The sequence below is a fragment of the Mixophyes fleayi genome, chromosome 1, assembly GCF_038048845.1.
Source record: "Mixophyes fleayi isolate aMixFle1 chromosome 1, aMixFle1.hap1, whole genome shotgun sequence".
In the NCBI taxonomy this organism is placed as follows: Eukaryota; Metazoa; Chordata; class Amphibia; order Anura; family Limnodynastidae; genus Mixophyes; species Mixophyes fleayi.
This window is the reverse complement of record NC_134402.1, coordinates 435,198,598-435,215,179: the sequence shown is the minus strand read 5'-3', so window position 1 is coordinate 435,215,179 and position 16,582 is coordinate 435,198,598. Positions and strand designations below refer to the sequence as shown.

The following is a 16,582-nucleotide window of genomic DNA, read 5'->3' as shown; positions in this document are numbered from 1 at the left end:
GAGTGTGTTTCCACGGTTTCAACTGCTGTTTTCAGGCCAAAATCTCTATTTTAGGAGTTTATTTAATAAACTGCAATATCCAGCATAATGATTTGGCAAACTCATTTTTTTATTAAATTTATTCTTTAATGTGTATGACTAAAGTCTTATTACTGATTTTCTAAAGTTGTAAATGGCCAATTTGTAATACTTACTATTTTTTTTTTAATTTAACAACAGATTTGCCACTTGGTGGCTTTTGAAGACTGGGATGGGCTAACGTGTTCCAGTGTGTACGGTAGATAAGAAATAAAACAATAATAAAATGAGGGTTGCAATACAGACAACAACCTTGAAATAATTTCCAGCAATGTTCCTGGCCCAAGGAACTTGCTTTGGTTGCCTGGTGTATAATTATTTCCAAACCTTCCTTTAACAACTATTTACTTAGATGCACTCACTTTATTCAGATGCTTGTCATTTAATCCTTAGAACATGTAATTTATTTTTGTTAGCTTATTAAACCTTGTTTTATGTAAGGAACCAGTTCAAAGTATATGTTTAAATTCACATCTGCAGTTCTTTATTTCAGTTTTGGTTTAACCAGTGACCCTAAACCCACTGCGCAGCATTATTTCCGTTCTAAAGCGTGAGGATAGATGACTGAGTTTAATTTTATCTGGCTTTTAGCATTGGAAGTTTCTTTGACTACAAAGTAGAAAATGTACTTTCCAAGGGATGAACTATTAATAATATTCACAAAGCCCAAACATCCAGTCATCCACTCACATCATTCTCCTGTGCTTCCTTTGTAAAAGGTCAAAATGTTCTTGCTAAGTTTTGTCTAGTACGGAGCAATGTATATGCTAGACATAGTCTTATCTTATATCAGGCTATTCAGATTTTGTGTTTGTTATGCCTTTGCTTGATCTGTCGTATTTTCAGTCCTTCCTGAACCTGACCGCTCCACCAGGACATCATAACCTGCCCAATGATGTCATATCAGGCACACACTTAGGAGGGGGGGGGGGGGGGGTTTCCAGTTGCCTGGTACTCCCCCTCCAGCCAGGACTTGTTGACTGGCTGGTCCTCTTCCTCTGGACAATTATTTAATATTGGGGTACTTTTGGGTGAAATAGATTTAATTATTAAATGGTAATACTAATTATTTAATATTGGGGTTGTTTGGGGGAAAATATGTGTATTTATTAAATGTGAGTACTATTAATTAATGTCAGGGCATGGTGGGGAGGAAATAGGTCTATGTAATAATTCTGTTTGCTATTACTTTAATGTTAGAGCTAATTGGGAGAAATAGGTCTATTTATTAAATGTGAATGCTATTAATTTAATGTTGGGCTGGTTTCAGTTAGGGAGGCCTAATTATTATACATAGGTGCTATTGATTTAACATCAGGGCTGGTTGGGGGAGGGAGCCCTAAATGGGTTCACTCACTGCTAGACTTTTCATATTTTTATGTATTTCCTTTTATTTCCAATCAGGGCCCCAAAATTCCAGGATCCAGACAAGCAGCAACTGAGCTTAAGAGACCAGCAGCAACAGGTAATGAAATCTACAAGAACAGCACAGTCTGCAACCTGTCCGGATTCTGGTGGGACAATCCTGATTTTATGTGACTAGCTTGCTCAGTCAGGACTTTGTACCAGTTGCAGCAATAGTTGTGATGTATGCAGTTCCACTGATGGCTAAGGATCATTCATTTCTATAGTCCATTCATGTAATTATTATGGTAGATTTATGGTGCCACAGTGCTCCGCAGCACTGAGTTTAATCAGAGTTTCTGCATGCGCACTTCTCCATTGAAATGAATGGGCTATAGTACAGCTGCTTAAACTATGTCCTAAAGAGCTACCAAATGGTCATGTTTTCAGGATTTCTGTGTTTAGAAACAGGTGGTACAATTACTGGGCCAGTCAAATAGATTAACTCACCTCTGCATGACTAAATAAATCCTGAAGACATGAACTGTTGGTAGCTCTTGAGAGTTTGGGCACGTCTGTGCTATAGGACTGAATGGACCACAGAAATCAATGGGAACAATGCAGCACAATGCTGGTTAAACCACCCGTGTTAACCCCTAGTGGATATGTACACAATGTGCTCCCATACAGAGCAATTAACTTTTTGAAGTGCAGTTACGTGCTTTAAATGCACTGAAATGTAACAAGCATTGTCCAGAAAACCTTGATGCGTAGCAACGTAAACACACACAAGAGCAAGTATCGCCATCACCATTTATTTATATAGCGCCACCAATTACGCAGCGCTGTACAAAAAATATTTGTCCTTCACATCAGTCTCTGCCCCATTGGAGCTTACAGTCTAAATTCCCTAACACACACACACATAGACTAGGCTTAATTTTGTCAGCAGGTAATTAACCTACCAGGATGTTTTTGGAGCGTGGGAGAAAACCTGAGCACCCAGAGGAAATCCAGGCAAACACAGGGAGAACATAATCACTAAACACACATAAGGCTCTCTTTGGGAATTGAATTCAAGAGCTCAGTGTTGTCAGGCGGTGGTGCTAACCACTGAGCCAACATGCTGCTCTAAAGTATGAATATAAATGGGTATGAACACATGGAATACAAAGGTTTTTATTTTTAGATGCATTTAATATGCAATAAATACGCTTATCAGGCCCAGCGTTTGAACGCCAGTGGGTAACTACCCTAAGCTTGTTCAGTTTTTCAGTGATGTGGTTTTAAGTGGTGGAATAACCCCCACTGCAGGGACTGCAGCAACTACGAGGATTGGAGGTGTAGTGTGAGCGATAATACCAGGTCACCTTCCGGAGCCACCGCTCTGCTCATCTTCATACTTACTTACTTTTGAAGGCAGCTGTCAGGGAGGGGGTCCGTCGAGGGGGGCGTGGCCACGTGTGGTGCACAGTTAGGCACCTCCACCGGTCAATCTTAGGCAATTCGGGAGTCTCCCGGACATTCCGGGAGAGTAGGCAACTATGCTCTTCTTAGCATGTGTGTAGTGGGAGCATGCACAGTGAACCCCCATAGTGTATGCACAGACCCCATGCCATGCATGACTGTGCATGTACTCACCCCTGTGCAATACTCAAAAGACCTCCAGAGGTACGCATCAGAATCAACCAGCCATCCCCCAAATTTTCTTATGGCTCTCGGTCACGCTGATTTCCACCACTGGTCATTTTATGCCTAAACACTAAAGTACATGCTTGAACTGCTCTGTGTAAACCAAGGAATGACTGATTACAACAATATTAAAATTAAAGGATACTGCAAACATGTATCCTAAAGAAAGCATGCAATGAAAGTCTAATAAATCTAATCCTCAAAATAAATCACCCTGCCACGTGTAACGATTTCCATGCGCTACAGTAGTTTAATCAAATTTCATGCTATTACGATGCCTAATGGCCATTTGATGAGTAAGGAAAACCTTGTTGTGAGACAATTATATGAATTGCATTGTGATTTATTTGCTTCCTGTAGTAATGTAACTTTCAATTACGGTAACTTCTGGGAATTTGTTATGCCTAGGCCAGGAATATCAAACTGCTGAATCTTCTTAATACACTAGGGGGTAAATATATGAATGTGCGATTCTAGCAAATCTACGATATTAGGTGACTTTGCCGGGCAAATTTAAAACGGCAATGTGTTTAAAGGCAAAACACAGACATCTCCGCTCTGTCTCTGCAACTTGCAGAGAGAGCGCTGAGAGCGGTGAGTGACAGAGAGGGATCATGTGATCCCTTCACACATGCGCTGTCTAGCTCTGCTCTTCGGAGCAGTCACCATATTGTAGAATGGTGACTGCTCCCAAAAACTAAAAGGAATGCAAAGTAGCAGATATCCACGATATCTGCTGTGATGCACCCTTCTTAAATATGCGGGACACATAGAGGGACATGTATTTTATGGTAAGTGCACGATTTGTTAAATATGCCCCTATATGTGACTATGTAACGCATCTCTATGCCATTAGCTGGTGTGAGCATCACCTGCTGTAAGAACTATGCTGAAATGGTTTGCATCCTTCCCAGATGCCTCTGGGCCAGTTTACTGTTTCAGACATTGTGGTGAAGTAGGGGCACATCAAAACTTTGCTACAGGACCTAGAAGTTGTGAGTTACATCTTTGATAGAAGGTCTAGAAGTTTGGCAGAGGACAGATATTATGTTTTGGAACACGGGGCTCACATAACTATTCTCTTACGTAAAATCTCTGTACCTTGAATCTGACATTGGCATACCTTCCAACTATCCCAATTTAGGCGGGACTATCCCGATTTGAGGGCTCTGTCACGTCATCGCGATCAGGACAGCTTTGTCTCGCCATCGGAGGGAAAGTTGGGAGGTATTCTGGTCACTGCTCTTCTGCACGGCATAGCCACGATGAACAGGTGCCAAGCGCACTGTTGGCCACGGCAATGAAGGGGTATGGAGGGAAGGATAGAACGGGGCAGACTAGCACTTCAAAAGCCCCTGTCCCAATGCTGCCTACCCAAATGTTGGGAGATATGCATTGGCTATTAATCTGCAGCTTAGTACGTTCACTTTATATGGAACACTGTCAAACACTCAAAAACTTTACATCTTTCACTCCATTCCTTGTAGCACGTGTTATTTTATTAAAGACTTGATAGAAAAAGATGAATTACATATGTTTCTTGTAAAGCATTTCCTGTACACATGTTATTATTCTCAAGCTGATTTCTAAATGGAATGTAAGATGGCTTCAGTATATAATTGCCAATTTAATAGTGTATAGCATTAGCCAAGGTCCTTGAACAGTTTAATATTCTTATCTGCAAGCGGAGGAGAAGCCATAGTGTTAAAACAGACTTCATAACATTTATTTGTCTCCTTCATGTCTTCTTGTATATTATTAACTCCTCTCCTCTTGTCCCTCGATACATCGCTTCTCAGAAACAACAATTCTCACTAATCCTTCAAATAATTATAGTCCTTCGATGAAAATATGAAAAATAATTTTAAAGCAAGTGGAGATAAAACAGATTGCATGCCCCGCAGTGTCGATCCATACAGCAGCTGTCTCTGTTTACGTGTGGGACCACACACTAAGAGCTTGTGACAGATTTGACCATTACAGACAAAAAAATAACATTAAAAAGAATTATACATTTGTGCAAGCACTTGGGGGGGACTTAGGAACATTGCCGTTTTCAGCCCTAGATAAACACATTTGTCTCCAATATGTTTTTGAATTAAAGAAAAACTAAATCTTCAAAAAACATAACTAATTAATCACAATTTCACATGTTTTACAATAAGTTATAATGTTTGTTATCAGAGAAAGAGACAAAATCATATTCTTTTGGTCTAGGATTACAATATACCAATCACATAAACATTCTTTAACACACTGGGTCTGATTCATGTTCGGAGTTTTAAAAAAGAGAACGGAAGTTATGTGTAGTTCCGACTGTATTCAAATCCAAACGTAACTCTAGTTACATTTCGATTTGAATCTGGGTGTAAGTCATACTTGCCAACTTTTCCTTGCTGACTTCAGGGAGATCCCGGGGGAGGTGGGAGTGCATAGACGGGGCTTGACAAATTGCATGATTTCCCCCCCCCCCTCCCCTAAACAATTGTCACAATTTTGGCCAATTACAGCAGGCTAAGAAGAAGAAAAGGCGATATTTGCGTCATTAAGCCCTGCCCCATCCCCCCCCCCCCTCCTTCCAACTTATCTATTCCGGGAGAGTAGGCAACTCTGCGTTAAAGAAAAGCAGCTAATGAATCGCTAGAGACTGAAGTGTCTTTTACATTTCTGTCTCCATTACTGAAGTCATGTTGTCTTACCTGTCAGTTTTTGATAAAATTTTGGTCTCCATGAAAATGGCTACCTCCATAGGCATCAATACATGGACATAGGACACAATTTCTGAACTGTGTCATCATGCCACAGATGGCAAAGTCAACCACGTCTTGTACTGGCTCAGCATCAGGGAGAATGCCAGACTCTTCAAGGGGTGAGGGAGGTCACCCCTATTTCAGGGAGTCTCCCTGACATTCAGGGAGAGTTGGCATTTGTGGTGTAAGTATGCTCCACCTAACCTTAACAGACTGCAGTATAAACACAAGCGTCTGTTCGCTAAAAGGTCACAACACAATCAGAACACATAACAAATTGTAAAATAAATAATTAACTCATTACAGTATAATCAATAATATAACCATGGAATTATAAAAATAAATATTATTATTTTATCAAATACATAAATCAAGATGCTTTTAATGCATACTGTATATACAATACGTTTATATAGCCAATCGTTCATGAATCCACATGCTCTGTGCTAGTATATGCCGTGTCAGTCATCATTATCAGTCGGCACTTACACCTGACTTGTAGCTGTTGGAAATGATAGGGCTGAAACCAGGGGGTAAATGTATCAAGTTGAGAGTTTTCCAGCGGGTTTGAAAAGTGGAGATGTTGCCTATAGCAACCAATCAGATTCTAACTGTCATTTTATAGAGTGTACTACATAAATGACAGCTAGAACCTGATTGGTTTTTCAAACCCGCCGGAAAACTCTCAGCTTGATACATTTACCCCCAGGTGTACTTACGAGAAGCCCAGAACTTGGCTTTGCTTCATCTGTGTCGCACACCATCACTGTACATTTCCCACATGCAAGGACTTGAGTTCCAATGGAGATAGTAAGTCATTTAAAGCATAATGGGCAATAAATATGTATATACACACATAAATATATGTATTTGTGTGTATGTGCAAGTTTAAATGACTTACCAGTACTCAACATTCTAAAAATAAAGTTATACTTGCCAAAATATTTTGCAAACCAGATGTTATCTTTCTATTGGAGGACACTGCAGCCGTCTCATCGTTAGGTGACCACATACATGCTTGTCTAATTTGGTCTTTTTTTTTCTTTCTTTTTTTTTTTATGACTTTTCCTACCAGAGTAGAGTGCAAAGTGAGTACTCAATGTGACACCTTCGTGGTTGAATTTCTGCAGCTGTGCCACCCATGAATCTGGTCAAACTGCATACAGACCTGAACTGGGATGAAGGACAAGGTGGCACTGTGTGTGGTACACGTCTGCATAGAATGGCCGATAACAGAGGACACTAGCTTGCACTCAGCTGCCTGCCAGATTTAAATACAATGTTAAATATCTCCAGTTTGGGAATGTTGCACTTGTGTGTGCCATGTTAGCCAGGGGCACAACTGTACATCAGTAGGCCCATAACAAAGTTCGTGTGGGGGTCCTGCGATGCTGCTGTTACCTCACGAGTGGAGGGCACCAGGTAGTGCATGGGGCTCTCCCACAGGGGCCTCGGAGGGGGGCGCTGGAATTGCCTGGCCCTCACACCTCCATATCCTTTTCATTTATCATTTAACAGTTTTGTTTTTCTTTAAACTGGAAACGTCAGAAACAAGGACCCTTAAAAGGAGCAGTCACTAAAGTATTGTGGAATATATCCCGCTGAGACACAACACTAATTTGTCAGGATAGTTGGACTAGTGATGTAAACACAGCTGAGAGACAGTGTGAGAGGCAGCCAGGCATAAGACATAATGTAAACTGAAATGAGAGGGGGTGGGCTACTGCCACTAAGTAAAATGAGACCAGTCTGAGAGAAAGCCCAGTTACTGGCATAGAGCCCATTACAATGGCATCTATTACACAGACCACACAACATGTCCTGATACAGGATCCCCGTCATACGGGAGTCAAAACGTCTCACATTCAAAACTTTTCATTAAAAAAAGTTTTTACTGTGTCACCTGACCCCACTTTTCACTTTAGTGATTTACAGAAGGACTGGAGAGGATGCGGAGAGAAGAAAATCAGGATCATACAGCAGAAATCTAGAAAAAGAAACTGTTTTTGTCGTCAAAATTAACCCTATTTGAAAGGTAGAGATTAGTATTACTTTAGGTTTCATTAAATCGCCCGTGACACATATTGCAATAATTTATTCTGCACATTTCCTTTCTTATATGCTTTGATGAACACCTATCACCATACTCTGCTTAAAACATAATTCTAGCAAAATTATACTTCTGAATCCAAAGCCTTTTCTACCAAATTGCAGAACTGTGGGGCTCTCCTGCCAGGGATTCTCATAGAATGAGGGAACTCTCCCCAGCAGGTTATGGCCGTGTCTTCAGTCCACGTACACAACCTAAGAGATCTGACAAGCAAACAGTGCTGTGTGCTTCTAAGGCTGGGTACACATTACAGAAAATTACTCCTGATGTGACATCATCATCTATTTATTTATATAGCGCCACTAATTCCGCAGCGCTGCACCGAGAACTCGTTCACATCAGTCCCTGCTCCATTGGAGCTTACAATCTAAATCCCCTAACATTCACACACACACAGACCGAGAAAGACTAAGGGCAATTTAATAGCAGCCAATTAAACTACCAGTAAGTTTTTGGAATGTGGGAGGAAACTGGAGCACCCGGAGGAAACCCACACAAACACGGGGAGAGCGTACAAACTCTACACACATAAGGCCATGGATGGGTATTGAACGTATGACCTCAGTGCTGTGAGACAGAATTGCTAACCACTAAGCCACTGTGCTGCCCACATCTTTAACGACTGAAAAAACAATAAAATAAAGTCCTGATCAGCATGTCGATTCATGTGTAGACACTAAACACATTTTACATAATTTAACTTCAGATCTATGCTCATAAAACCATTGTCTGAAAAGATGGTGACTGCAAACTCCATAGAGATCTATGGGCACTGCCAGTCCTGAGTGCAGACACACTGCAGGATTGGAACAACATTGTTCTATCGTAGAACAAGATTTTTAGTCTGGCTTAAAAATCAAATCAAACAATACAATGTGCTTTGGAACGATAACCGTTCATTGTTGCAGCGTACATACTAATTCGATATCTGGCCGAACGGTCATTTATCGTGTGATTGGCCTGATAATCAGGTGAAAACACTGTACTGTGTACCTAGCTGAACACAGGTGCTGATTGGACAGGGTAGAAACGAACACATCGTTGTTTGCATCTCCTCTTTTCTCTCTTGTCAAGTTGAAGTGTTAATGAGTGCAACGCTGTTGTATACAACTTCTCCATAGCTGCTGCTGTCCCTAGATACGGTTCCGCTAGAATGGGGAGAGGTGGGGCATTTATTAAAATGTACTATTTGTTGGAATTATCCTTTGCGATATCAACCACAAAATTCACTGGCACATATTATCATGAACAGGAGAAGAATATCCACTTATTTTTAAAGAAATATTTAAGAGGGGGAATCATTAATAGTGCAATTTTCACAAATGAGCAGCTACCCATGGAAACCAATAATATGTTTCTTATATTATATGCAAAAAAATAACAGCTAGTTTCATTTATTGTACCCACGACACCATTTTATTAATTTGTTCTAAGTGGGGGTATTTGGAGCAGACAGACTCCAAAGTGATTCTCTATCATCATCATCTATTTATATAGCGCCACTAATTCCGCAGCGCTGTACAGAGAACTCACTCACATCAGTCCCTGCCCCATTGGACCTTACAGTCTAAATTCCCTAACATACACACACATAGAAAGAGAGAGACTAAGGTCAATTTGATAGCAGCCAATTGACCTACTAGTATGTTTTTGTGGTGTGGGAGGAAACCGGAGAACCAGGAGGTAACCCACACAAACATGGGGAGAACATACAAACTCCACACAGATAAGGCCATGGTTGGGAATTGAACTCATGAACCCAGTGCTGTGAGGCAGATGTGCTAACCACTAAGCCACCATGCTGCCCATATTGTTGACAGCTCTTTGGTTGCTATGGTAACCTCTGATCACGGAAATGGATAGTGCAGTGCGATCACATGAGTGCACTGTAGCATATCCTGCAGAGGAGGCCCGGGGTCGGCAATGCCTCCTGATTGGCTCTCTGCTTCTTATAAGGGGAAGGAGTTATGTGCCAGTTATAGTTTCAGCCACGCTGTTTCTCTGACAGCAGCTTATTTGCTCTGAGCTGTTATTTGGTTTTGACTCAGTTCTTGGATTCTGACTTGATTTCTGTCTGCCCTGACCTTCCCTTTGGAAACTGAACCTTCCTAGGCTGCTGCCTGCCCTGATCTTGCTAATGGATACTGACCATTCCTAGAATGATGCCTGTCTGATGTTGCTTTTGATTAATGACCATTAATAGACCACTGCCTGCCCTTGCTTTTGGATAATGACCATTCATGGACCTCTGCCATTCCTGACCATACTTTGGATTAGGCAACTCTTTTGCACCGCAGTTCCCACTGGACCTATTAAAGTGAGCGAGGCTTACTTTCACCCATAAGTGGAAATATCTACTTCTCCTGCATCCCTTGTTTTCTGTTTTGTTGCTGTCTCCAATACCTTCTTGTGCCAGCATCAGAAATTGGTTTACATTCCTACTACCATGTGTTAAATCCTAGGGGCACCTGAGTACTGTGAGCATATCTCACTCTATGGGGATGGGGCTACCTAGAGGTGAAGACCACGACTAGTCAACGCTAGGGGTCTTATCCTAATTAGTGTGACATTGGGCCTCAAAGGGTTGATTTACTAGGAATTTGCAAAAATCAACCAGAAACTAGGTTTCACAAGTCTAGAGCAATGTATAAAAAAGTATAGCTATATTTAAGTATAAGTATATTTATAGCAAGTTTAAAAACAAACTTATGATAAACTGCTGTGGGGTACTGCAGTATCTTAGTAAATACTCGTAGATAGTTATGAACGAAGCTGGATGAAATTTCATGCAAATTGAATTTTGCAGTGACTATTATAAGTAGCACTGAGACGATGGTGGTCACTTCATTCCGATGGGTGGTGTTGTTGGGGTAAGATTGGGAATTCCAGGTAGGATACTAATGATAGAGGGAATGGAACATTTATGGCCGAATTCTGCTGGAGAAAAAATTCAAATCCAAATGAGGAGTGAGACAAATATTAAGAGGAAATAGTTTTCTCCTATTAACTCCCAGCAGCTCTCAGACATGGCATGGGCAAACGCAAGATTTGTAGAGGGTGGTTTCCACACCATGCCACCAGTGGGCGTGACCAGCATGCATGGGGGCGTGGCTATAATAAGACAGTGCTTGGCTGCTCTCCAACTCTTCCTATCCCCATAATATACTTGGGCAATGCTGCGTGCACTACTGTTAGGTGCACGCAGCTCTCCCTTTTCAAGCAGAGTTGTGTGAAGTGGGAGCAGGGTCCAGCCACCTCAATTATACAGTGCCCTAGGCTTGGAGGGGGGTTTCCAGGCACTAGAAACCCACCCCCCTCCTCGGTTTGCCTATGCATGGGTGTACCTTTTGTACATATTTGACAATTCTCCAAGAATGTCTTCCCCGCACATGTAGAGGAGTAAGGTTGGCAAGCATGCTTGCTAATGGTTATGTTCTTAGAACCCTCGGCCGCATCTGCTCCATGACATCTGTGTTAGTGAAATAAAGATATCCTACCACTAATTAACAATTAATGTTGGTTTCTTGTTATTTTTTTTGTTCTTATGTTGACATAGATAAGAAGAATTGGGGTAAAATGATGAAGAATGGGGCAGCCTGATGCTCTAGTACAAAGTCTACTTCACCGTTCCTCTAAAAGTACGAAAACCCTTCTGTGTTTCTCTGCTACATTCATCTTCCGCAGGGTTCTGTATAGTTCTGTACATTGACTCTGTTTCAGGTAACACATAACTGCTGTAATCCAGTGATGCCTTATTATATTCCTCAAAGTCTACACAGTAATGAAGATTTCTAAAGCAAATAAAATTATCCCGTGATATGTGACTTTCTGTGAAGTGGAAGCGACCGCATAATGTGCAATAAGGACTGATCTCATGGTAAGGATGGAAAGCTGCTCTACAAACCTTATGTGCATATATCACTCTGCACCAGGAATCTTATTTGTCAGCATATTTGCATGTAGTAACATGAGAGGGAGCTACTACACTGCATGAAAGTTAGGGAACATAGAGGCTGTGCATAAATGTGTGCTCAGTTGTACCTACTGCATCTCTACGATAGCATTATATCCAAGGTGGGGATGAAACCTAGTCTATGCGGGTGGTCATGGAGCTTTGTGACACCACGCATATAAGGGAACCCCTACAGTTTCTGCATCAAGTACTTTGAATGTGAAGTGAGTTGGCATCTTTCTGTTTTTCTTACCCGGCATGTCAGGAGACAGGTACATACACTTATCAGCCACAACATTAAAACCCACCTGCCTAATATTGTGCAGGCCCCCCTCGTGCTGTCAACACAGCTCTGACCTGTCGAAGAATGGACTTGACAGGACCTCCGAAGGTGCCCTGTGGTATCTGGCACCAAGACGTTAGCAGCAGACCCTTTAAGTCCTGTAAGATGCGAGGTGGGACCTCCATGGGTCTGACTCATTTTTCCAGAACATCCCACAGATGCTCGATTGGATTGAGATCTACGGAATTTATCATGGTCCTCAAACCATTCCTTTTTGCAGTGTGGGGCACGTTATCCTGCTGAAAGAGGCCACTGCCATCAGGGAATACCGTTGCCATGAAGAAGTGTACTTGGTCTGCAACAATGTTTATGTAGGTGGTAGGTGGTGCAATCTCTTCCCCACACCCGGCCATCCGCATAGTGTAAAAGAAAATGTGGTTCATCAGACCAGGCCACTTTCCTCTATTTCTCCATTGCCCAGTTCTGGCACCCATGTTCCCATTGTAGGCACTTTCGGCAATGGATAGGGGTCAGCCTGGGCACTCTGACAGGTCTGCGGCTGCGCAGTCCCATACACAGCAAGCTGCGATTCACTGTGTGTTCTGACACCTCACTATCATAGCCAGCATCAACTCTTAAACAATTTCTGCTCTTCTGTGGGATTGGACCAGACGGACTAGCTTTCACTCCCCATGTCGACCGGTTCACTGATTGCCCTTCATTAGACCACTTTGGAAGGCACAAACCACTGCATACCGGGAACATCCCACAAGACCTGCCGTTTGGGAGATGCTCTGAGTCATCTATCCATCACAATTTGACTTCTTATATGTCGAGCTATGTCTTCCTCCACCACTCAACACACAAGAGAGATCTGCTAAAGGATAAAAAGCTCTAATAATAAATCATGCCATGTCAGTTTGCTGTGACCTGTGTCATCAGTGGCAATCCCTTAAATGTAAACCCAGCTATAGAAAGCGTGTTATTTCTGTAACTTAGAAGATCGCAAGCCAAATACAAGCTCTTGCTTCTGAACTATCCAAAAGTAATGCATGGGTGAGAAATATTGCCTTGTGTAATAGCAATTTGGAATGTCAGATTTTTATAAATAGTTTTCTAACCAGAAAACAGTGACAATCTCTCACTCAGCATAACATGAAAGTGAATAGGGAAATATGTTTTTCTGTTACACCTTCAGATTCCATATCAAACCTCTGCACGTGGCATTTTGACAGCAGAATCGTTATGTTGTGACAGAGGAACATTGATTCCAATTCACTTCCATATTACGCTGAGTCTATCTCTGCATACCCTAATTTTAGAACATTGTAGTGCCCTGCTCAGAACATTGAGGCATTCTAACCTGTGTGGTCATATCCACAATATTGTCTCTAGGGCTCAATTAATCAATGCTTTGATATAAATGATTTTTATATTGGTTGTTAATTAATGAAATGATCCTGTATAATAGAGAACATAGAAGGTGTATCATTATAATGGTATTCAGCTTGCCCCAGTATGCAGTGCATGACTAGACAGAGAGGTAAGAGTGAGGTCAAGGCAATGAAAACAGAGGGATCGTTTGTAAATGTTATTAAACTGCAACAAGTAAATAACATTAGTGGTTTTATACCACTTTACCTAAGCAGTCCTGGAAAAAGATGATAGAAAAATAAAAAAATAAAATGAAATTAACAACACTGAGAACATAAATAACACTCACAGAGAAACACATCGCAAAAGCTAAGATGCATTATAAAATTACACACAAATATGTGAGTGAATTATACGATACGTAGTTACAAAGTGCTATTATCTAACAATATATCTTTGTTCTATTATCTAACAATATATTTTTGCTTACATTTTTATAGCAAAGTGTTAACGGAAATGTTTACATTGTGTTTGAGTAAAGCAAAATAACAATTGGTCACTATTTTAAAGCAAACTGAATTAGAGATTCTAGAAAAAGTAAATATCAGCAATAAATAAACAGAACATTGGTTTTAAATAATAAAGTAAAGATTGGACAGTTGGTACAACAACAATATTATTTCACACATGAAACAATATGCGGGGAACGGAGACAGTCTTGCAGTAAGCACTAAGATGTGTTAAGTCACTGACCTTGTCTCTTGTATAGAGAGTGAAAATCAGTCTGCTGGAATTGATCACCATGACAAGGAGTTAAAATGTAAAGGAACTGAATAAAAAAGGAAATATTTGTAATCCAATCTTTCTGCACACATTGCATGTCTGAGACAGCCAAGAAAAGGAAGAAAAAATATACATTAAGTTAACTAGGAAGAGTCCAGGAATTTAGCAGGAAAGCAAGTTAGTTACAAATTAAGTAGATTGCCCTGTTGGTTAAAGAAGAACGGAAAAAAAACACAGCAGAGAGAGTGCATTCCTCTTTTTGGGAGAGGGGAGTGATTCGAGCCACTAGTGTCTGGTTTCTTAAGAGGAGGGTTTAATTTGGGAGTTCCCAGGGAGTCCCTCTTCTGTTTTATTGACAGACTTGCAGCTTTAGATTCCAGTATTAGTTTCATTAGCCCCAGGAAAGTTTTCATTTTCCAGTGTTCGGTACAACCTTTCAGTGACCCTAAATCTCTTGCTCAAGCTGTTGCATGCAAGGTCTTGTGAGCCGAAGCCTCTTGCTATAATTTTGTTTATCTGTTGTTAGTGCATTTATATTCGAATATAACCTGTATGTATTTTATGCTCCTGCTACGACTGTTAGAGGCCGCAAGACACCAAGATCAAGTGTCCTGAAATTCTGAGAATATTGAGAGTGGGAGAATTCTAAGAAATCCGTAAGTATTCCATATTCTTTAAGCCCTTTTCTGGCACAGACAACGGGAACTCATCTTTTAAATATGTGATGATTGTAGAAGGTTCCAGTTATCACTGAAGAGCCGAAAGTGTTGGACTCCTGTGTGTTCTGCTTTTACTACATGGTTAATGCTTTTGTCATGGGAAATTCTTACAATAGATGTCTTCGCTAAGAGCTTAGTTCAAAATAAGGCCAGAAAATATGTCCACTTTATTCAATTGAAATCTTTATATATGCACAGTGAAGACATTATCACCATTACAATTTACTTATATAGCACCAACAATTCCGCAGCGCTGTACACAGAATTTTTTTGGGGGTCATTGACATCAGACCCTGCCTCATTTGAGCTTACAGTCTAAATTCCATAACATACACACATTCTAGGGTTAATTATTGCCAGCAGCCAATTAACCTACTAGTATTTTTGGAGCGTGAGAGGGAACCGGAGCACCTGGAGGAAACTAGGGATGTGCACCGGCGACTTTTGAGGTCTCGTGTTTTGTGTTTTGGATCCGGATTTTCGTTATTTTTGAGGTTCGGATTTGTCTCGCAAAACACTTGACGAAAGGTCTCGGTTCGGATTTAAGGTATTGGATTCGGATTTTTTTTGAAAAAAACATAAAAAGTTTAAAAATCAAGTTTTTGGGCTTATTTTCACTCCTAGGCTATTATTAACCTCAATAACATTCAATAACAAGCATTTCCACTAATTTACAGTGTATTCTGAACACCTCACAATATAGTTATTAGTCCAAAACGTTGCAACAAGGTATCTTTCTGGACTGCGTAGAGGAGTGGGTCACCACAATATCTTAAAAACCCTGAACTTTTATGATTCGCACCAATAATTGTACCTGGACTGCGTAGAGGAGTGGGTCACCACAATATATATTAAAAACCCTGAACTTTTATGAATCGCACCAATAATTGTACCTGGACTGCGTAGAGGAGTGGGTCACCACAATATATATTAAAAACCCTGAACTTTTATGATCCGCACCAATAAATGTACCTGGACTGCGTAGAGGAGTGGGTCACCACAATATATTAAAAACCCTGAACTTTTATGATTCGCACCAATAATTGTACCTGGACTGCGTAGAGGAGTGGGTCACCACAATATATTAAAAACCCTGAACTTTTATGATTCGCACCAATAAATGTACCTGGACTGCGTAGAGGAGTGGGTCACCACAATATATATTAAAAACCCTGAACTTTTATGATTCGCACCAATAAATGTACCTGGACTGCGTAGAGGAGTGGGTCACCACAATATATATTAAAAACCCTGAACTTTTATGATTCGCACCAATAAATGTATCTGGACTGCGTAGAGGAGTGGGCACTGGGCACCACAATAAAATATATAAAAAACCTTCAACAGATCTGCATTACACTACACATACGGCTGCTCCTCCATCCTCTCCATCATATACATGTTGGAGTTTTAGCGTGTGACAACCTCTTGTTTTTGATAATGTCAGTGCATTTGGAATATTTTTCAATTTGCCCCACACCACTGAATGTACTTTAT

General features: G+C 40.8%; 1 protein-coding gene across 1 annotated transcript in view; it reads right to left on the bottom strand.

Moving 5' to 3' along the window:
* ADAMTS12 (ADAM metallopeptidase with thrombospondin type 1 motif 12) overlaps positions 1-14,463 on the bottom strand; it is a 461,827-nt gene extending 447,364 nt beyond the window's left edge. Inside the window, exon 1 of the mRNA XM_075214451.1 lies at positions 14,337-14,463. Within this exon, the coding sequence (XP_075070552.1) occupies positions 14,337-14,463 (127 nt within the window). The remainder of the gene's footprint in view (positions 1-14,336) is intronic.
* Between the last annotated feature and the right edge of the window lie 2,119 nt (positions 14,464-16,582).